Source organism: Lingula anatina, chromosome 8, assembly GCF_051362555.1.
Source record: "Lingula anatina isolate TDL-2025a chromosome 8, LinAna3.0, whole genome shotgun sequence".
Taxonomy (NCBI): Eukaryota; Metazoa; Brachiopoda; class Lingulata; order Lingulida; family Lingulidae; genus Lingula; species Lingula anatina.
The window spans coordinates 8207402-8226784 of NC_141774.1; the positions used below are offsets into that span (position 1 = coordinate 8207402).

The following is a 19383-nucleotide window of genomic DNA, read 5'->3' on the forward strand; positions in this document are numbered from 1 at the left end:
ATATGGGACACCGCTTCATACCTGCGCCTATTCATGTCCCCGTCACTCAGAGCTGGCTGTAGTATATAAAATATAGCACGCCTAATGCATTTGTCCAAACAACTCAAACAATTGACTTCGACTTCGTAATGCGTTACCCCTGTGACCGGTCAATACACTAGTATATGTACCTGGTTTGCATAAAGGATACGTATGTGATTTAAGTCTCGGGATTGAAGTTATAGGCGATGGCTCTTACAGGTTGAGGTTTATAGTTGTAGTCGTTACCTGCTGATGTGAGGAGGTGGAACAAGGGATGCAGTTAAGGTGAGTGAAATCCGGCTGTTAACCACTGTTTAATTTTTGGGCGTGTGACACTTGTGGCACTCCCGCTCAGTATGTTTAAGTTTATGAAGGTAAGAATACATGACAATCGTCTATAGGTATGCACTTTTAATTGTCCACTGGAGTTTAAAAATGCAGCGACCACGATGTGGCATAGTGTCCATGTTCGGTATGTCTTTAACACAATAACGGAGAGTAAGGCCCACATAAAAGACGACCCAACAAGCAACCATTGTGAACACATCTAGCGTGTTCTCAAATTTCAATTTTTTAACACCTTATGGCGTAAATATGCCGTGCCTATTGATAAACAAGATGGTGGAGACGGTGACGACCGCTCCCCCTACATCATGTTTGTTTTGCCATAAATATACCACAGCGCACGTTTTTAGCGATTTCCCTGGGGATTCGAGTAGTAGCTGAGTCCTAGTACAATCAAAACACAAGTTCGTACCAGAAGCTTGTACCTCCGTATAAGCCATACATTATATGACATTCATATTATACGTTAACAAATGGGAGCCACCCCTGACACAGATAATACACATTCCCTATAGATGTTCTGCGGGATCTTATGGGACTTGATAGGAATCTTACAGGACTCTATGAGACTTAATGCATGTTGGGATTCCGTCGGACGTCCTATTGGATTCCTGTCTAGAACATATGTGCTTAAGGATTCTATTAGATATTGAGCCAATTTCCCTATACATGAATGAAACGTTATACAGCACCCTATAAGATTTTTAGCCAATTTCCCTGTATAGGACGTAGGATATGGTAGGAAATTTCCATGTGAGTGGTTAGGGACAGTTGAGGGGGGGATTATTCGTCATTTTCTCCCATGTTTTCTGTCAAACCACAACTTGTATTCCATTGTTCAATGTAGTGATGATACGGGTTAAATCCTAAAGCCAACAGACACTATACTGTCAAATGGATGGATACAAATCCCAGGGCCGTAGCCTGAGCAAAATGCCAAGGGGGGCAGTAGCAGACACGAGGGGTCGAAGCCCCCGAGGGGGGAGGGTATGGGAGGGGGTGTCCCCCTCCCATGGTGTTGAAAATTTTTAAAAACTGTATGTATAATACTGCATTCTGGTGCATTTTAACTGTTTTATTGCTCAATCAGAAGTCAGAAATTGTGGGTTCATTTTGCCATAAGTATAGCTCCCCTAAGGATAGCTCCCTAAGGGAGGGTGAGCTTTTTGGCATGAACTGAGTTGGCTAAAAACAGTACACCTTTGTTAACAGATTGTTGAATGATTGTCTAGTGGCCATGAGTGCATTTTCTCACAGAATTGATACCAACTTTGCAATTATTTTTTGTTAATTATTATTTTATTAATTATTATTTACCTTTGCGATTATTATTTATTTATTTATCTATTTTTTGCACATCAAATCCCAGGGGGGGCAGCTGCCGGAGGCTACGGCCCTGAAATCCTGAACATCGACTTTGCCGCAGGTACCCTTGCAAGGGCATGGAAGAACAATGTTGGTGTAATAAATATATGTGTACCTGTATGATAACAATAATTGTCAATTTCCCTGGCATATAACAAAATCAATTATGTACCGATACCACATGGATTTGTCTCAACCGTAGTAGAGAGCCTACTCATATATCAAACGCCTTATTCAGAGCACAGCGAATTACTTTGATCATTATTATTTAATTGAACGTTGGAAAGCAGGCATCGCAAAAAGAAATAAAAACCGTGCAAGCTAAAGAAAATCGATGCCCATCTTGGTACCGTCACCACGTTGAACAGATGAAAGTGAAATCAATACCCAAATACGGCGAGATAAACCATATGGGCTGTGGGCTGTGTAAATATATCAAGAGTCGAGGCCGTCTCAAAGGCGTCATGACGACTGGGGATGATCAAGGGTTGGTCCAGGGGCGCGGTGGGGTTGCTTTCCACCCGATCTCCTTTTTAAATTAACAGCATAACGAGTGAAATGAGTGAAACAGCAAGCGATTTTCTCATTTTTATTTCCTTCATATCATAGTAAAATTTTGTCTGTTGTCCTACACTCAATTTTTCTTATTCTCGTGAAACACACACACACACACACACACACACACACACACACACACATTTTCGTATAAAAATTACTCCAGTAGGAGACGGATGGTTAACACCCGCCACAGGGGGGGTCCAGAGATATTTTCCAGAGATATTTTCTGACAGTCTTCCAAATGATCTTTGTTGACCCATGCTCATTTTTGACCGTCTTCCAGCAGAAAAAATTACATACCCGTTAATGTAAACTGAAGACCCAGAAGACGGCCTAAATCCGCTCCTGGCCTGCCTATTACAGTTACGTGTTCTTTATTATTATTATAATTACCCAGCAGCAAAATTCTCTTCTATGACACAGAGAGACACGCGAAGTCAGAGCTACAGACTTATAGCACCGATATCGAAATACAGGCTTGACATTTAATATGGAATATTTTTTCCAAATCATAATTTATCAGTTTTTTTCCTACTTTGCTGACTGATAAATGAAAATAAGGATTAAAATCATATTTTCATAACTTTTGATAATCTATTCGATGTCAGTGTGACATCAGTTCATTAACTGAATTCGCCAGTGAAACATACAAAAATACATTGCCTATTTTAAGTCATACGACAACCATTGATAGCGATATTTTGGATCTCCATATTTTCCTAATTATTGTCTTTAAAAGAATTACATGTCCCACAAAGGCCCCCCATGTCAGTGTCTAGTCAAAGCAACAGTCGCTGTTACGCTTGACCTCATCTTGCTGCTACCAGAGGTTTCAAGCCGCAAGGTATTCCTTATGATAGATTTTTAGAGATTAATCTGAAATAAAATTCCAGGCAACCGTTAAAACTTGTCCAATTTGGCTCAGTTTTGTTGTAGGACATGCAGGCTGTTGATTCGGGGAGTAATGACCTACCGACATATTGTCTATGTGGTTCAATTATGGCGATTTAGATGACCAAGGTAGCTACTCATTCCCTTGGTTCTGTAAGTTATCTGCTATTAAAAGTGCTCTGTGTGAACCGGCAATCTCATCGTGCAACCTTAAATTGTTCCTAAGGTGCCCCCTATCAAATGAAAGTCAAGTGGTTCCCAGATTATTCCTTTATATGATCTGGTTCAGGTTTTCATCGATGACTACCATTGGTGTTTTGGCACCAATGTGGTTTCCACTCCAAATACTGACACTGTCAATGACCTTAGTCACTTAAGAAGTGGCACACGCTTCGTCGTAGGCCTCTTCAGGATGTCTGTAAACTCTGTTTAGACCAGTTTAGCGGTACAGGTGAAATCTGACCCCAATAAAGAATGCCACGCGGTTTCAGTGTTCTACCCAGAAACGGTCATGGCCCCCAATTCATTAGAGAAACAGACTACGCAACCTTGCTGTTTACAATGGCTTCCTCAGAGGTCATCTGGTATCTTAACCTGCTGAAACCAGTTTGGTGTTCGCTAAGAGCCTTGAAAAACGCGTTTTGGTGACAATTTGCCCCTCATTCAAAATGGACTTGGTGGTTTTGGTTTAATTGCAGCAGCATATCCTGAAGGACAGTGAGTCCTGTACCCTGGCGGTAAGACGTCGATGCATTGGGTGTGGTCTCTGTGTAGGTACATCAGTCTGGGCATTACTCTATAAAACTGTATAGACCATTCCGTTTGACACAATAATCTGTCTGGCAATGTCTGTGCTTTTCGTGCCATTCTGGCACAGCTTGACAATTTTGTAAAACACTTCTTAACTCATTTTACGCACTGCAAAACCGACCGCTTGCATGTAAAATTTCAAATTCTTCTATACAGTAGTTGCCGACATATGGATACTTTTTTAACAGAACCATGCTTCACCATAGCCAAGCTTTGACCAGCCCAAAGGAGCACTGCCCAATTAAATCAGTGCATATTACACAAGGCAACAGTGCAACAGACTTGGTAGTCAGTTAATTGGCAGCGACACACTTGACTTCACACTTCTCCAGTCAGATGTCTTATATGAGATCTGAATTTTTTGAAAAAAGAACGCATTTTTTCCTAGGTATACCTTTAAAACTGAAATATTCCATATTAAATGTCAAGTCTGTAATAAAATGTATCACAAATACTGTATTTTATATTATGCGTTATTTATTTATTTATTTATTTATTTTCATATGTTTTCCTTAATTAATTAAATTATTTATTTATAGTTTTCTATTTCTTCTTTCTTTTACAGATGAAACCAAAATGACAGCATATTATTTACCGGATGGTCCCAGTGTTGTGATAGCGTGAGAGGAGAGACATGCCGGTGGTACTAGCACGGGGGTTGAGGTTCCTCTCGCTAAAGGTGGTCTTCGTCTACGCATTACTCTCCTGCTCCTTGTTTTATTACTGGCTGGAAACGGGACGTAAGCAAACAGATTGATTTGTGTCCATGACTTTTGTTTCTTTGCATCTTATGCTCTCTCTCTCTCTCTCTTCGTCTGCGCGCGCGCGCGTGTGCGTGCGTGTGTGTGTACAAGGCCTCGGTGTTGCAGTTTGTTCTTTTTTTCTTTATTATTGATGTTAATAAACATTTTTTTGGGGGGGAGGGGTAATTAATTAACATTCTTAATGGCTGACAGGCAACATCCCTTCCTACTCTTACCTATCAAAGGCCCCTATGTGTAACCATCTTTTCTCAAACAATCTATACTACATGTAATTTGGTTTAAGCAATCGTATCGTTATATTTCTAAACATTTCAACAGCTACACTTTCGTTTTAACGAAAAAACAGTCATGTGTTTTCCAATGACCCTTTGTTTTCCAAACGCGTACTGGTTTTCTTCAAATTAACTATTTACAAAAACCTGACATAAAAAACTTTTTTCAATACTTCCAGTGGTTACAAACGACCCTCAAAAAGTGGAGCGACTCTTCGCCCCCCTAGTGGGCATCGGAGAGGAACTAAGCGCACGACAGGTTATAATTCTGACCTATCAGAGGAGCGGGAGTTCTTTCACCGGAGAGCTCTTCAACAAAAACGACCATGCTTTTTACCTGTTTGAGCCAATTTGGGGATTCTACAAATCTATGGAGAAATATGGTTCCCTTACGTATCCGAACGGCACAACAAAGTAAGTGGGTGTTTTCGTCACTTTTTTCTGTCAGAAGTATTTAAACATATATTATGCTACTTTAATTTGTGAAATATAAAGTATTTGAACATTAATATGTTAATTCAAATAAAAATTGATATTAGTTGGTTTGCATGACTTTTTTATTTTCATCACTGAAATTAAGTTATTACTACAAGTATTTTGTCATTATTCCTGTTTTTTTTTTTTTAATAATTTACCAATCAACTAATTTACCTACTTTACCTCATAAATCGGATGGAAAACTGAAGTCGATTTCAGATCCTCAGTCGTAGGTGAAATTTCCACAGACAATAAATTTACCAAAGCAGAAATATTTTAAACGTTGCTAAGCAAATCATAACTGACAATTACATGGTTGAGGTTACACAAAATACAGTACTTTCAAGAACATATCACAGATAAAAATCTTCGTTTTCAGACCGGCTCCAAAGCATGGTATCGAGTTTGACGAGACCACCCAGATCGTGGATGACCTCCTGAACTGCCGCATGTTTAATATTCCATTAGATGTGACCGCGCCATACGATATCGTCTTCCAGTGAGTGTCCAGTCACATTTACTTCTGTCGTTATCTTTCAATAATTATTACGTCACTTGGCTAAATGACGTTGTCTTTCAGCAATTATTACGTCATTTGGCTACATGACGCTATCTTTCAGTGATTATCACGTCATATGCGTCACGACGTTATCTTTTTATAGTCATGTCGTCGCACGGCCTTATGACGTTATCTTTCGGTAATTATTACGTCATCCTGTCTTATGACATCAACTGACCGTAATGGTTAGTCACAATGCCTTATCTTCATTAATAATTACGCCATAATGGCTTGTGACGCTATCTTTCAGAGCCTCTTTTAAGATAAATAGGTTTTTCACAAAAAAAAAAAAAAAGAAAACGTTTTTCTTTTTCTTTTTTTTTTTTTTTTAATTTTTAGTCAGTTTTTGGGCGAAAAAACTATTCCAAAAGCTTAGAAACTGAGCCTATTACTATACAGGTTAAAGCTACTAAAGGTCACTGAAAAGACTGAATGAAAAGAAATTCTACAAAAAATTCCGAAAGTGCATACTTTCACAATGTTTTACGGTAAACTTATCATATGTTTGCGATATTTTGAAAAGCCTATTTAGAAACTTTATTTTACACCACCAAAGCTGTTTGGAAATTTCAACCTCAAATGACGCATGATGGCGTTTCAAGTCACGACGAATTTTTTACGTTACATCGATATCGAAATTAAGTATAGAAATAAAAAATTTAGAAAAGGTAGAAAACTGTCACAATAAACCGAACCCAACTGCCACCAGTTTTACAAAAAATATTCGTATCACTTAGACGCGTACTCGTACAATCACTGTCATATGACAAAGCCTGATTAAGAATGATCTAAAAACGTCTTTCTTTTTTGTACTGCAGGATATTCAGAACAGATAAAGGTAAAGAAATCGTAGTACCCAAGGACAACCACGACTTCCAAGCTGGTCTTGGCAGACACCAGAGACTCAATGACTTCAAGTATTTCGACTGTCTTAAATCAAAACGGGGACTGGGAAAGGCGTCATGTTTACCGTTGATGCAGGAAGCGTGCAGAACAGCATCACTAAAGACGCTGAAACTGTTGCGAATCCGTATGAACCAAGTGGAGACGCTGATGCAAAAGAATCCACGATTGAAAGTCATTCATTTAGTGCGAGATCCACGGGCTGCTTTAATCTCCCGCCGCAAGGTGGGCGAGATGATAGGGAATCTCGAGATGGAGGCCAATATGAGATGTATGGAGATTTTGCGAGATTACAGTACGCGCCAACGTCTAGAGCACGTGTTTCCCAACCGCATCATGCAGGTCCGTTACGAAGACCTGGCCGAGTTTCCTACAGAAACGGCTACTGCTATATATGAGTTTTTAGGCTTACCGTTTCCTAAGTCAGTAGAAAAGTGGCTGTTTAACGCCACTCAGAGTGCGGGCAATGTAACAAAGGGTATCGGAGACTATGGCACCGTGCGCAAAAACTCTACTGCTACTGCACATGCGTGGATTCAAAAGATTTCCCCAGCGGATGCATTTCAGATTGACCAAGTATGCTCTGTGATATATCCTCTCCTTGGCTACCGACCATATAAAGAACTGCAGCCATTACGTAACTTGACGGGAGAGTCTTTAAGCAATAACGTGCGGGGCTCGTATGGCTTTTTATACAAACGGCCCAAACCACCGGTCAATATAGACTGGTTTCGTGAAAACCCGTACCAAAAGCAAGTCCAAAATCAACCGTTCAATCCTCGACCGCCACCCCCGGGTATGGGGTTTTGGCCTCCACCGCCTGGCCCGCCCCAGGGAGCGCCAGTCCCGCGTGGCGACCCTCGTGCGGCGATGGAGATGTTTCAGCGTCAGAAACAGTGGAAAGCTTTGGCTGATTTTCAGGCAAAATATAGAAACGCTCCGCGGAACAATAAACCGCAGATTAATTTTATGAAACATAAATTGAAAGGTTGAAGATTTAATAGGGTACACGTAGCTCTGTTATTAAGTGGTATTTTCAAGGAACCTGAAGTTTGTTTAATTAACATCTAATGTAGAATGAATGTTTGTTAATTAACATGAATTGCATTCTCTTAGGACATATTTGGACGGAGTAGCCATCCAACTTGTGTCATCAGACCGTTTAAAGGAGAATTTAAATCTAGTCCTCTCGTCTGAATTCATATTAGTTTGACTTGTTTTAGTACTTTGGTAGTTATGCGTAACAGTGGGCCATTCTCCGTTCTGCCAAAATTTCCTATTCCTCATAAAGCAAGTGCATTTCTCAGGCGTCACTGTTAAGCAAAATTGCTCAGTTTACCTTTAAAAGTCATTATATAATTATTGAATTTTTAGGCTTATCTTTTATGTTATAATCATTCTTATTCTTAGTTGCAATTATGTTCAATCTTATGCTCTAAGCAAATGTCCTATACTTCAACTCATTGTTGAGTTCGGCCAAACAGGGTGTGAAAATGCCTTCTTTGTACCGGTGAAAGTGACCTCTACTCTTGATTTTTAATTATATCGAATAATAATTTACTTTTAATAATTTTAATGATTTTTTTTTTTTCAATATGATTTGTTACGAATGAAGCTTATTTTCTGGCTGCAAAAGGAACTCGTGTGCTTGTTTATTAATAGGATTTTTATGTGAATCAGTTATAATAAATTGAAATAAATGAAATATTTTATATTATTTTTAAAACTGATTACGCATTACTTACATGCAGACACATGGTTTCGTAGGCTTAAATTTGTTTAGATGATTAATTACGTCAAAATATCTCAAATAAAAATGCACTCTTTTACAATTATGGTTAGGCAACTTTGGAATTGGAATGTGTCCATAAATATGTACTGTAATTTTAAATAACAAATCAAATGGAACACAAAATAATTAAAAATGATACTTTTTTATATTTATAGTACAGTGATAAGTTGAAGAATAAAAAATATTTTGTGTAACAGAGTTATCTTACTTCGGCTCCCTACGTTATTTTATCAGGAACGTCAACTGGAGCCCAAGCACCATTGTGGAACTTAGAATACAGGGCTGGGTCCGGTGGTGGAAACATTGTAGATGGTGCCATCTGGCGGATTGCTTCAAGTCTGTCCAATAGGTGGCGCACTACGCCTGGGTTCTTGTCTGCTACGTCATTGACTTCATACGGATCTTTAGTAATGTTGTAGAGCCATACGTTTTTATTCAAAGAAACGTTTTGAATGTTGGGGTCCACACCTATAATATCCAATCCAACAGGTTCGCCATCCTCGGTATAGGCCAAGAGAAAAGCTGCAATAACATATTTTGGTGTAGAGGTTACAATAAAGTAAAAGAAAACAAACGCCGAACATATAATTTTTTTCTAGAAAAACAACTGTGAATAGATAAAATCCACTTTAAATGACAACCTAACTAACCGAACAATTTAATTGCTACAGAAATGCTATACAGTGATCACTTCTCTTTAAAGATAATGATTCTAAAAAGATTTTATTTGGTGAAATAAAAAGATTTTAGAAACAATTTAGGGTGAAAGGATATTCGGAAAACAAAGACAAACTCACACGGCAATTTTTGATAAAAGTAAGATAATTTTCATTTGGAAATCAAACTGACGAGGCGATTTGGACTTAAATGTACAATTAAACAATATAACTTTTTTTAAATTCACATTTTTAAGCACAATTGATGCACTGAATACCAAGAAGTATATCAAAGATGGAACAAAAACGAACTCTGTGGCAGGTTGGCATGGTTACCTGGAGTTCCAGTGATGATTTTCCAATCTCCCTGCCGTAAAGAGGCTCTCAATGATGTGTCAAAGGTGTCGTTGTACAGTCCCTTGCCACGTCTTGGAATAAATGATGGTGGGGACACTAATTCATGGATAATTTCCACTCTCGTTCCGCGGTGGTCTTTGCTGGAAGGATTTAAGGCTTCGTTCACATGCAATGTCTATTTTCTAAAAATCTATTTTCTATTCGCGATATCTTATGATCACGGTCTGTGCACTGAATATCCCGCCGCGTAATTACTGGCAGCGCGAGCCAGTTACTTATAGTAACTTTTAGTAACTGGCTCGCGCTGCCAGTAATTACGCCGCGGGATATTCAGTGCACAGACCGTGATCATAAGACATACCGAAAATAGAAAATAGAAAATAGACATTGCATGTGAACGAAGCCTAAGTTCAATCAATACCTGTACGTTGATTTCGCATTTGTATAATACAGAGATTTTGAAAAACAAAAGTATGGGAGATACTTTTTTAATTGAAATGCTGTTCATCAAAGCTTTTTTTCCTTTACTTTTCCTTCAGTCAGCAAAAACATTTGTGCATAGGTGGTACAAATAACCCGATACCATGTAACACCTAGGACTTCAAAAGCTGCTCCAAACATTTCCCTCAGCCGACTGCTTAATTTAGGCCTGTATATGTGTAGCATGCTACCCTATCTGTAGATATTGGGGAATTATTTTATTGGTGCTTTTAGGACCAGGATGTAACATGTATCACTCGCTGTAGGCAAATTGTAGGCAAATTTTAAGCCAACCAGTATTGCAAGTAACGATATGAATGGTTTTTAGAACAGGAGTTTACGTGTAGGCCAAGTTGCACGAAAGTCCTGCCATTGCAAATGAAACAGAAATATGGAGCATTCACAACCAGTTGATCCGTTGACTAACTAGATCAACTTGAAAGCAAGCCACATAAACGTCTTACAATAACATGATAGAAACCCTTCTAGCAAGGGCAGCTACAGCAATTTTAATTTAAAAATTAAAAAATTTCGGCACATGCTTTCAAGTACGCGCCATATTTAATCCGCGGACTAGTTAATCCGAGGATCAACTGTGTGTGAATGTCCCATTGTAGTACCTCACCACGTCCCATACATCGAATCCGTCCATCGCTTCAACCCCTTCCACCTGGACTCCCGCTAAACCGAGCAATGTCGGACACCAGTCTGTGATGGTAATGAGGTCACGAGCGGTTCTTCCCGGTTTCTGTAGCAGTTTACTCCATACGAAGGCTGGCACTTTTATCCCACCTTCCCAGAGAGATCCCTTGATGCCCCTGTAAGGGCCGTTGTCAGCACCGACGTCTGGGGCACCGCCATTGTCTGTCAGAGAGAGCATTATTGACAAATAATAGGCAATATCATGGGCGTAACTAGGCATACGCACGGATGCACTGTGCGTACAATTTTTTGAGCCAATTATGATATTACTCTCTTTAAATTTAGTGTATTTTTCACGAAAAATAATCGAAAATCCTCTTCGATTGCAAGTTAGAGTCACCTGAATGTACAAATCTGTATGAATCTGTATGAAACGTATACGCACCATTGTTCTGACGCCCCCCGTCTCGTTTGCTTTCAAAGAACTGAGGTAAATAAACAATGCTAACTACCTCCAGAAGTCCTATCTTAAAAGTCCATCTAGCTGGAACTTCCTTTACCTCTTAATCGGAGGTTTGAATGCCCTTCAACTCTCAGGTAGCCATTGTCTTAAGTGTGTCGAATGCACACTCGCTGGCGATATTTATCTCAGATAAAAATCTACCTGTGTTATTTTCAAAGAGCAGCTCCAGCAGACCTGGGGACACTAGATAAAATCTGGACAACGGGCTTTATAAGGAGCCAGAGGAAAAAAAATTTCTGCGAAGCTCTAAAGAATTTTGACACGGACTTGACCCAGCTTAACCCTCTAAACCCTTAACAGGGTGATATGGGCAATTTCCACAAACAAACACAGCTTTATCCTGTAATATAATTGGTTGATTTTGGATGATACTATATATAAGTTCAATTTTTAGAAGATTCATCATTAAACTGACCATGGATATGACGAATAGGATAGCAAGATCAACTGTTCTTAAGATTATTTTCTGACAACTCGGGATAACCGCAACAAACCACATCGAACAAAGGTGCCTCACCGTTATGTAGAATTTAGCTTAAAACAAGCGGGCATCATTTGCATATGTTCCGAAAGTTTGTGTCAGTAAGCCCCTAGTTCAATAAATATACCATTCTAAGGCTTTTCCCAGCGAGCCGTCCAGCTGCCAATTGGACGGCCGCTGTCATCACGGCCGTCTTACGATTAAAAAAGTCTTGACTTGTCGGGGCAGCTGTGGACGTCGTATGAAAATCCACTGCAATAATTTGACGTATGAATATTATATTACTTTGTAGTGCACGCTGTTTTTCAGTCACGACGTAACTACTACCTAAAGCTAACAAAACACAATAAAATGTTTCCACTAATTTTAAAATACAAAATTCAGAATTGACAAGAATGAACTACATTCGGTACAAAACACGTGTAGGCCCTAAATGAAATATGACCTAACTTGCCGCCAAATTATGAAAGGGGACACCTTTCGGAACTTTATACGTATGGCACCTGACAATGCTAATACATAAGAAAGGCAATTTTTATATCTTCGGCGAGAGATTGTTCGCAATCCGAAAGAGACGAGAAGGCAATTTTCATATTTGTTCAAGAGACTTCGTTAACCGAGGATCGGGAACAAGAGATAGTTACCGACCGCAGTTAGACGACAAGCCAATTTTCGTATCTTCAGCGAGAGATAGAGCGTGATCTGAGCGAAAAGAGAAAGCAATTTTCACATTCGTTCAATGGACTTCGTTCGCAGAAGATCGTCAGCCAGAGATCGTTCGCGATCCGAGCGAGACGAGAAGGCAATTTTTATATTCATACAAGGGCGTTCTTTCGTGGAAGAGCGTGACGGGAGATCGGTATCAATTATTTTCAACCCTCTTTCCCAATGAAATTTATTATTAAAAAAAATTCCATTAATTTTTACCCCACCCCCATCCCCGCGCACGGCTTTTGAGGCCCTGAAGTTTGAGGCCCTGAAATTTTGAAGTAAGATACAGATGGCAATTATGGATGGCCTGTACCCCAATCCCGGAAAAGGTGTTGGTTCTGGAAGAAATAATTTACTGGAACTTAATTATACTGTGGGAATATTTTAAACTTTAAGTAATGATTTTATAAACGGTGAAAACTAAGCTATTATATTTGGCACATATAATTTAAAGGGTTTGCTTCATGCCGTCAGAATGGCCTGAACGGAACATATTCTTCAGAAAACATGCCCAGCTAACGATATCTTTATCCAAATACACAAATTAAAAGCTCATTTTGTAAATTTTTGGCTTTAAAAAACGTCCTATTTGCTCGGCCTGAGAGTTAATGAGCTACGTTGTCACGTGGTCTGATGACGACAATCGAGCCACTGGAGAATAGAGCGTGCTTAGCTGCTAAACTGAGCTGCATTGTCTACCTGTAAGATTACTTCTCTGGCTTCTGATAAAAGTTTATACTCATTCAAATCTCTTACCCGAGGGGTCTAAATCCTCGTGAAGCTGTGTAAAACCATTTCCCGTCTAGTCAATTCTTTAACAAGCATTTAATCATGGTTATCCCAAGTTGTATAAAACACTGCATTTGAATGAGTTAAGGGAAATGTTGATTATTGCATATGAGGTCCATGTTATTTGTGAAATTCAATTTTATTAAACCGCTGACACTCCGTCTTGCATACTTTTATTAAACTGAGGTAAACAATGCCCGTTACCTTTACAAGTCCTATCTTAATCATCCATCTAACTGGAACTTCCTTTACCTCTTAATTAGAGGGTTAAATGGCATTCAATTTTGTCTTGCTTGTATCGAACGCACTCTCTATCTAAGCTTTACTCCAGTTATCTCAGGTAAAAATCTTCCTGTGCGTTAGTTACAAAGAGCAGCTCCCGTAGACCTGGGGGTACTAGATAAAATCTGAACACCAGGTTTATCGAGGAGCTAGAGAAAGAAAGGAAGAAATTTTCCTGCACAACTTCATAGGAATTTTATGTCTCCTTGATCTAAAGGTTCAATACGATGCCGAGAAAGGAGCAATAAAGTGACAAACACAAGTATGATGTTCGAAACTTGGCCGATGCCGGCCGCTTTTATTGTGAATCCTTATACTAAAATGAATTAAATTTTGATGTTAAAATTAATTAATTGTGACAGTGCCAAAATACGTAATTTTTTACGCCTGAAAAGACTATTTTATATATAATTCCCAAAGAACATAGTGCAGACGTTTTAATTTGTGGGGTTGCAAAGAGGCCGAAAAGAAGCCGATAGTGAAGCCCGAAACAAGTTGCTTTCTTAAATCAGAAGGATAACCAGAAAGATATTTATTGAGTTTGTTGGGGTCTACTGGGGTTTTTAGGACCCTGGGGGGTAGATGGTGAGTTTCTGTTGGCCCGTGAGGGGTAGGAGGGGCGGGCAGCTGCTCTATTCTCCGATCTGGGACACTGGGACGCTGGATGGGTACCCCCTGAGCATCTGAAACATTTGTGGTCGTACGTGCAATCCCCCCTACAGTGGTTTCCGGAGTGAAATTTGTAGCAGACCCCTTGGGGAAATTTACGAAATGGCTGCCTAGATGTGAATGACCCCCTTGGGCGAAATTGCTGGACATTGTTATTTGGGCGAGAATTGAGAAGAGCCCTGTTCCAAAGATCCCAATTAGTATCCTCCCAAGGGTCACCAGACCTTTCTTTGTTAGCCCTGAAGTTGCGGTCATAAGCTAACCAGTCCCCCCTTAGCCCTGCTAAGACCCTGATGTCTTCAGCGTATTTAAGTAAATTGGGCGCCTCCTGGGGGTGTTTAAGGGTGTACACTGACATGAAAGTATGAAAGGCCGTTGTCCATTGGGACATGGAGGTGATCTGAGGCCTTCTACCCTGGGAGACTACCAGTGTGATTTTACCGTGGTTGTTTTCCATGGCCAATGGGAGGGGGTCGCCGGGTTGGGGCAATTGCGCTGACTGGTCTTGGAGGAGTAGTGACATGTCGACAAACTCGTTCCCCCAAATTCGATCTTTTAATTTGTCGTCGACTAGGGCGTGTAAGGGAATGGACTTAGTTGAATACCTATTAGTCTGGGGGGATACTATACCTGTGTCCGCTGAAGGAGGAGTAGGCGGAGGGTTTTCTGGCAGATTGCGCTGGCCCGACTGAGGTGCCACCGAGTTGGCTGCCAGTGTTGCCATGGCTTGTGACATCTCCTTCAGAATGTTGAAGATGGCCTGGTTGTCCACGGGCTGTGGGGTTGAATGTGAACTCCCAGAAGTTGAAGGTGAGGAAGTGTCCGCAGAGGAAGGTGCAGATTTACGAACAAGTTGCTTCCCCTTACTGACTCGCGGGCGTTTTTCCGATGCTGAAGAGGGGCCGGCGGAAGAAGTGCTCGCAGTAGAGGGAGTAGGGTGAGTTCTGCTTGCCCGGCGTTTGTTTGGAGTGCTCTCAGGAGCTGTTGAACTTCTTGATCTCTTGGGAGGCACTGAAAAGTGTAATGAAGAGAGCAGCAGACAGGTGAAATTATTTGTAAGTTCCCATGTAGTTTTTTATAACTCGGAGGAGACGGGGAAGGTGGCGGGTATCAAAATCGTACTGAGGCGAATTGAGCAGTGATCCGTTGATTGTTCTCTTGCGACTGTCGTGCGTGAGAGCAAAGTGAGAAAGAATACTATCGTACATTTCGTTAAACGCGACGGCGCGTACCTTGTGGAACACACCTGACCTAGTTCAACCTGATTGGGCAAAAATTAGTAACGAACCAAATACTCTGATTGGATAAGAAAGATTGGCCAATCACAGCCCATTGCCGATGCAGCACTAAATCCACGATTCTATGTGCAGCATTGAATCCGAGGCTCGTCAGTTCATGCAGCACTCAATCCGAGGTTTGTACAAGTATGGCAAAATTACAATGCGAATCCCGTCGGAACTAGGTTACAATCCGTCGCCATAAAACAACGTTTGACTCAGCCGCCAAACTTCCCTTTATGTCTCCTTGATCTAAAGGTTCAATACGATGCCGAGAAAGGAGCAATAAAGTGACAAACACAAGTATGATGTTCGAAACTTGGCCGATGCCGGCCGCTTTTATTGTGAATCCTTATACTAAAATGAATTAAATTTTGATGTTAAAATTAATTAATTGTGACAGTGCCAAAATACGTAATTTTTTACGCCTGAAAAGACTATTTTATATATAATTCCCAAAGAACATAGTGCAGACGTTTTAATTTGTGGGGTTGCAAAGAGGCCATAACCTTGGGATCGCAGAGGCCAAGGAAAACCCCACAAAGGACAAAGGAGCCTGCTGATAAGGACAGAAAGTTTCCAGATGAGTAAGTAGTGCGTAATGAGTAGAGGTCGGAAATGTAAAGACACAAAACGTGCCGCTCACCTAGGCGAAGCTAGGCAGACGAAAATATGACAAAAATAAGGCATGAAAAGTTATGCCACTCAACCTGAAAACCAGGTCGGAAAGATAAAGACACAAAACGTGCCACTCACTCTGACGAAGCAGAGCGGAATATAAAGACACAAAACGTGCCACTCACCTAGGCGTAGCTAGGCGGACAAAAATATTGCAAAAATAAGGCATGAAAAATTATGCCACTCAACCTGGAAACCAGGTCGGAAAAGTAAAGACACAAAACGTGCCACTCACTCTGACGAAGTAGAGCGGAATATAAAGACACAAAACGTGCCACTCACCTAGGCGTAGCTAGGCGGACAAAAATATTACAAAAATAAGGCATGAAAAAATACGCCACTCAACCTGAAAACCAGGTCGGAAAAGTAAAGACACAAAACGTGCCACTCACTCTGACGAAGCAGAGCGGAATATAAAGACACAAAACGTGCCACTCACCTAGGCGTAGCTAGGCGGACAAAAATATTACAAAAATAAGGCATGAAAAAATATGCCACTCAACCTGAAAACCAGGTCGGAAAGTAAAGACACAAAACGTGCCACTCACTCTGACGAAGCAGAGCGGAATATAAAGACACAAAACGTGCCACTCACCTAGGCGTAGCTAGGCGGACAAAAATATTACAAAAATAAGGCATGAAAAATTATGCCACGTCGTTGCCGACTGGAGTAGGATAGAGGATAAAAGGAAGGAAAATTACCGGTGGTCCTGAAAAGGTCGGGACCTGACAAAAGGGGGAGATGCGCCTATGGGCCTGAAAAGGACATGTGATGAGGGTGACAATAGATATACAACAAGAAATCTCAAGGAAGTGATGTAGATATGGACTAAGAGCTATGGATAAAGGAAATGCTATGGGCCTGAAAAGGACACGTGTTGAAGGACAATTTAGGAAAGCGAAACGCGAAGCCGGGAGGCCTTCCTAATGATGGCGCCCCGTAGACTACGATAAAGTTTATACTGGCCCACATCCGAGAGATGCACCCCGTCTGGCTTGATGTGGAGCCGGTTAACTCTCCGCAGACCTACGTTCTTCCAAAAGGAAATGAATGGATTTCTTAGGGGCAAGTCTGCTAGGAGAATATTGAGCTGATCTACTTGGTCATTAAACGAAGGGTGAGGGGGACGTAGCCTGTGGTGAACTTGGTTCACCACCACATGTGAAACACCAAATACGTCGTGAAACGACGGGCTAACTCCTCAATATCCTTACAGAGGTTTGAGGGAGAAACGTTACGATCGGACAGGTCATTAGAACCAATGATAAGAACGACCAGGTCGGGCCGTACCCGGCGAAGGATCCCCAAATCGTACTTGACCAGTTTAGGGACCGTGCGGCCGCCTATCCCGTGCCAGTGCACAGAATTGGGGAAACCAAAATCTTTCGCCGCCCGTACGTCCCGACCCTGGTCGAGAAATGAACGGAGTCTATGAACAAATGAATGACCAATAACTAGAACTGCCATGGTGATCGTAATTCTGTGAGTCAAAAACTAGCAAATTATATTGAAAAAGAGAAAAAACTTACTTGTTAGCTGATCAAAATCGTACTGAGGCGAATTGAGCAGTGATCCGTTGATTGTTCTCTTGCGACTGTCGTGCGTGAGAGCAAAGTGAGAAAGAATACTATCGTACATTTCGTTAAACGCGACGGCGCGTACCTTGTGGAACACACCTGACCTAGTTCAACCTGATTGGGCAAAAATTAGTAACGAACCAAATACTCTGATTGGATAAGAAAGATTGGCCAATCACAGCCCATTGCCGATGCAGCACTAAATCCACGATTCTATGTGCAGCATTGAATCCGAGGCTCGTCAGTTCATGCAGCACTCAATCCGAGGTTTGTACAAGTATGGCAAAATTACAATGCGAATCCCGTCGGAACTAGGTTACAATCCGTCGCCATAAAACAACGTTTGACTCAGCCGCCAAACTTCCCTTTAACAAGGACTTGATCCAGCTTAGACCTCCAAACTAACAGGGTGACATGGGCAATTTTCACACACAAATCATAAAACTATATTTCAGTTAACCGCCTTTGAAATAAATATACCGTTCTGGGTAAATTAGAATAGTTATTAAATCGCGAGAATATTTTTGACTTAAATGATGATTTTATTATTAATGGGAATTAAGCTACTATATGAGGTACATTTGCTTTGATTACGCTGTCCTTCATGTTTTGCGTAAGTCTACATTTTGCTTTATGTGCTTGTAATTTTTTAAAATATGTGCGTACAATTTTTGCAGGTCTAGTTACCCCCTGTTATGTGATGAGAGTATAAATTTGGCAATTAGTTCCTTAGCTTATTTGAATAGAATTGCATTGTAAAATGTTCAACAAGATGTTGGCGAAATAGCCCATTACTCTTTGTAGGTATTTCCTCCTTCAAAGTTTGTCTAAAATTATCTTTCAATCTTTACTCTTTCAAAGACAGTATAAAGTAACCTGACATATTTTCGTGTAAACTTAATGACAAGCCAAGTGTCTCCAGTTCATTCCGTACTCAATTTTACCCAAGCAAATTTTTTTCTTGAGTAGATCTTTATAGCACGGTGTTATAAGCTTACAAATTTGAAAAAAAAAAATTGCGTACTGACGCAGAATTTGCGTTTCAAGTTATAAAATGATCAATCTTTTAAATTATTTAATATTTCAGATGAAACAATCTTCAGAAACAAATCCTCAATGCATAAACGAATTAGGATAACGAACCGTTTTATTACAGCAGTTCCCATTTTTTCTTTAATATAACGCTCTTTTTCCTGTTTTTCCTCAACACGTTTTCTTCCACGGAAGCTTCAAGATACCCTGAGAGCAATTTCTTTTATTAATGTTCGCGACCGTGTTAGAACTTAATTGTTTAATTCAAATTCTTGTTTTTCTTTTTATCAAGAGCTTGTAAAATATGTGGGTATTACCTCAATATTGCTCTTGATAAAAAAGAAAAACAAGAATTTGAATTTATACATACAGAGCTAATGAAACTGTTCTCTCTTAATTGTTTAAGTATTGATATTTAACGTCATTTACAAATACCAATAAAATAACCCCATGAAATAAATGAGATATATT

At 40.2% G+C, this 19383-nt stretch overlaps 3 protein-coding genes across 4 annotated transcripts in view; 1 reads left to right on the forward strand and 2 right to left on the reverse strand.

Moving 5' to 3' along the window:
* On the forward strand, positions 1 to 8964 carry LOC106181961 (carbohydrate sulfotransferase 1). Its single transcript, XM_013566539.2, has 5 exons — positions 1 to 306; positions 4556 to 4730; positions 5206 to 5440; positions 5883 to 6002; positions 6881 to 8964. Exons 2-5 carry the CDS (start codon positions 4625 to 4627, stop codon positions 7956 to 7958), a joined length of 1539 nt encoding a protein of 512 aa, XP_013421993.2. The 5' UTR covers positions 1 to 306; positions 4556 to 4624; the 3' UTR covers positions 7959 to 8964.
* The window catches only part of LOC106150373 (arylsulfatase I-like), a 25050-nt gene continuing 14550 nt past the window's right edge, over positions 8884 to 19383 (reverse strand). For both annotated transcript variants that reach the window (XM_087019289.1, XM_087019288.1), the window contains exons 6-8: positions 10871 to 11114; positions 9750 to 9910; positions 8884 to 9279 (exon numbers count right to left, since the gene is read on the reverse strand). In XM_087019289.1, coding sequence (XP_086875415.1) covers positions 8975 to 9279; positions 9750 to 9910; positions 10871 to 11114 — 710 coding nt within the window. In that variant the 3' untranslated portion in view covers positions 8884 to 8974. The remainder of the gene's footprint in view (positions 9280 to 9749; positions 9911 to 10870; positions 11115 to 19383) is intronic.
* On the reverse strand, positions 14211 to 18235 carry LOC147760306 (uncharacterized). Its single transcript, XM_086994040.1, has 2 exons — positions 17833 to 18235; positions 14211 to 15358 (listed from the first exon to the last, which is right to left on the reverse strand). Exons 1-2 carry the CDS (start codon positions 17939 to 17941, stop codon positions 14211 to 14213), a joined length of 1257 nt encoding a protein of 418 aa, XP_086850166.1. The 5' UTR covers positions 17942 to 18235.

Excerpts from the sequence above, each read along its gene's own strand:
- LOC106181961 (XM_013566539.2), top strand. The coding sequence starts at position 4,625 with ATGCCGGTGGTACTAGCACGGGGGTTGAGGTTCCTCTCGCTAAAGGTG. Across the intron at positions 5,441-5,882 it reads TATCCGAACGGCACAACAAA|ACCGGCTCCAAAGCATGGTA; the intron begins GTAAGTGGGTGT and ends CTTCGTTTTCAG. Across the intron at positions 6,003-6,880 it reads CCATACGATATCGTCTTCCA|GATATTCAGAACAGATAAAG; the intron begins GTGAGTGTCCAG and ends TTTGTACTGCAG.
- LOC147760306 (XM_086994040.1), bottom strand. The coding sequence starts at position 17,941 with ATGTACGATAGTATTCTTTCTCACTTTGCTCTCACGCACGACAGTCGC. Across the intron at positions 15,359-17,832 it reads CGATTTTGATCAGCTAACAA|TGCCTCCCAAGAGATCAAGA; the intron begins GTAAGTTTTTTC and ends TACACTTTTCAG.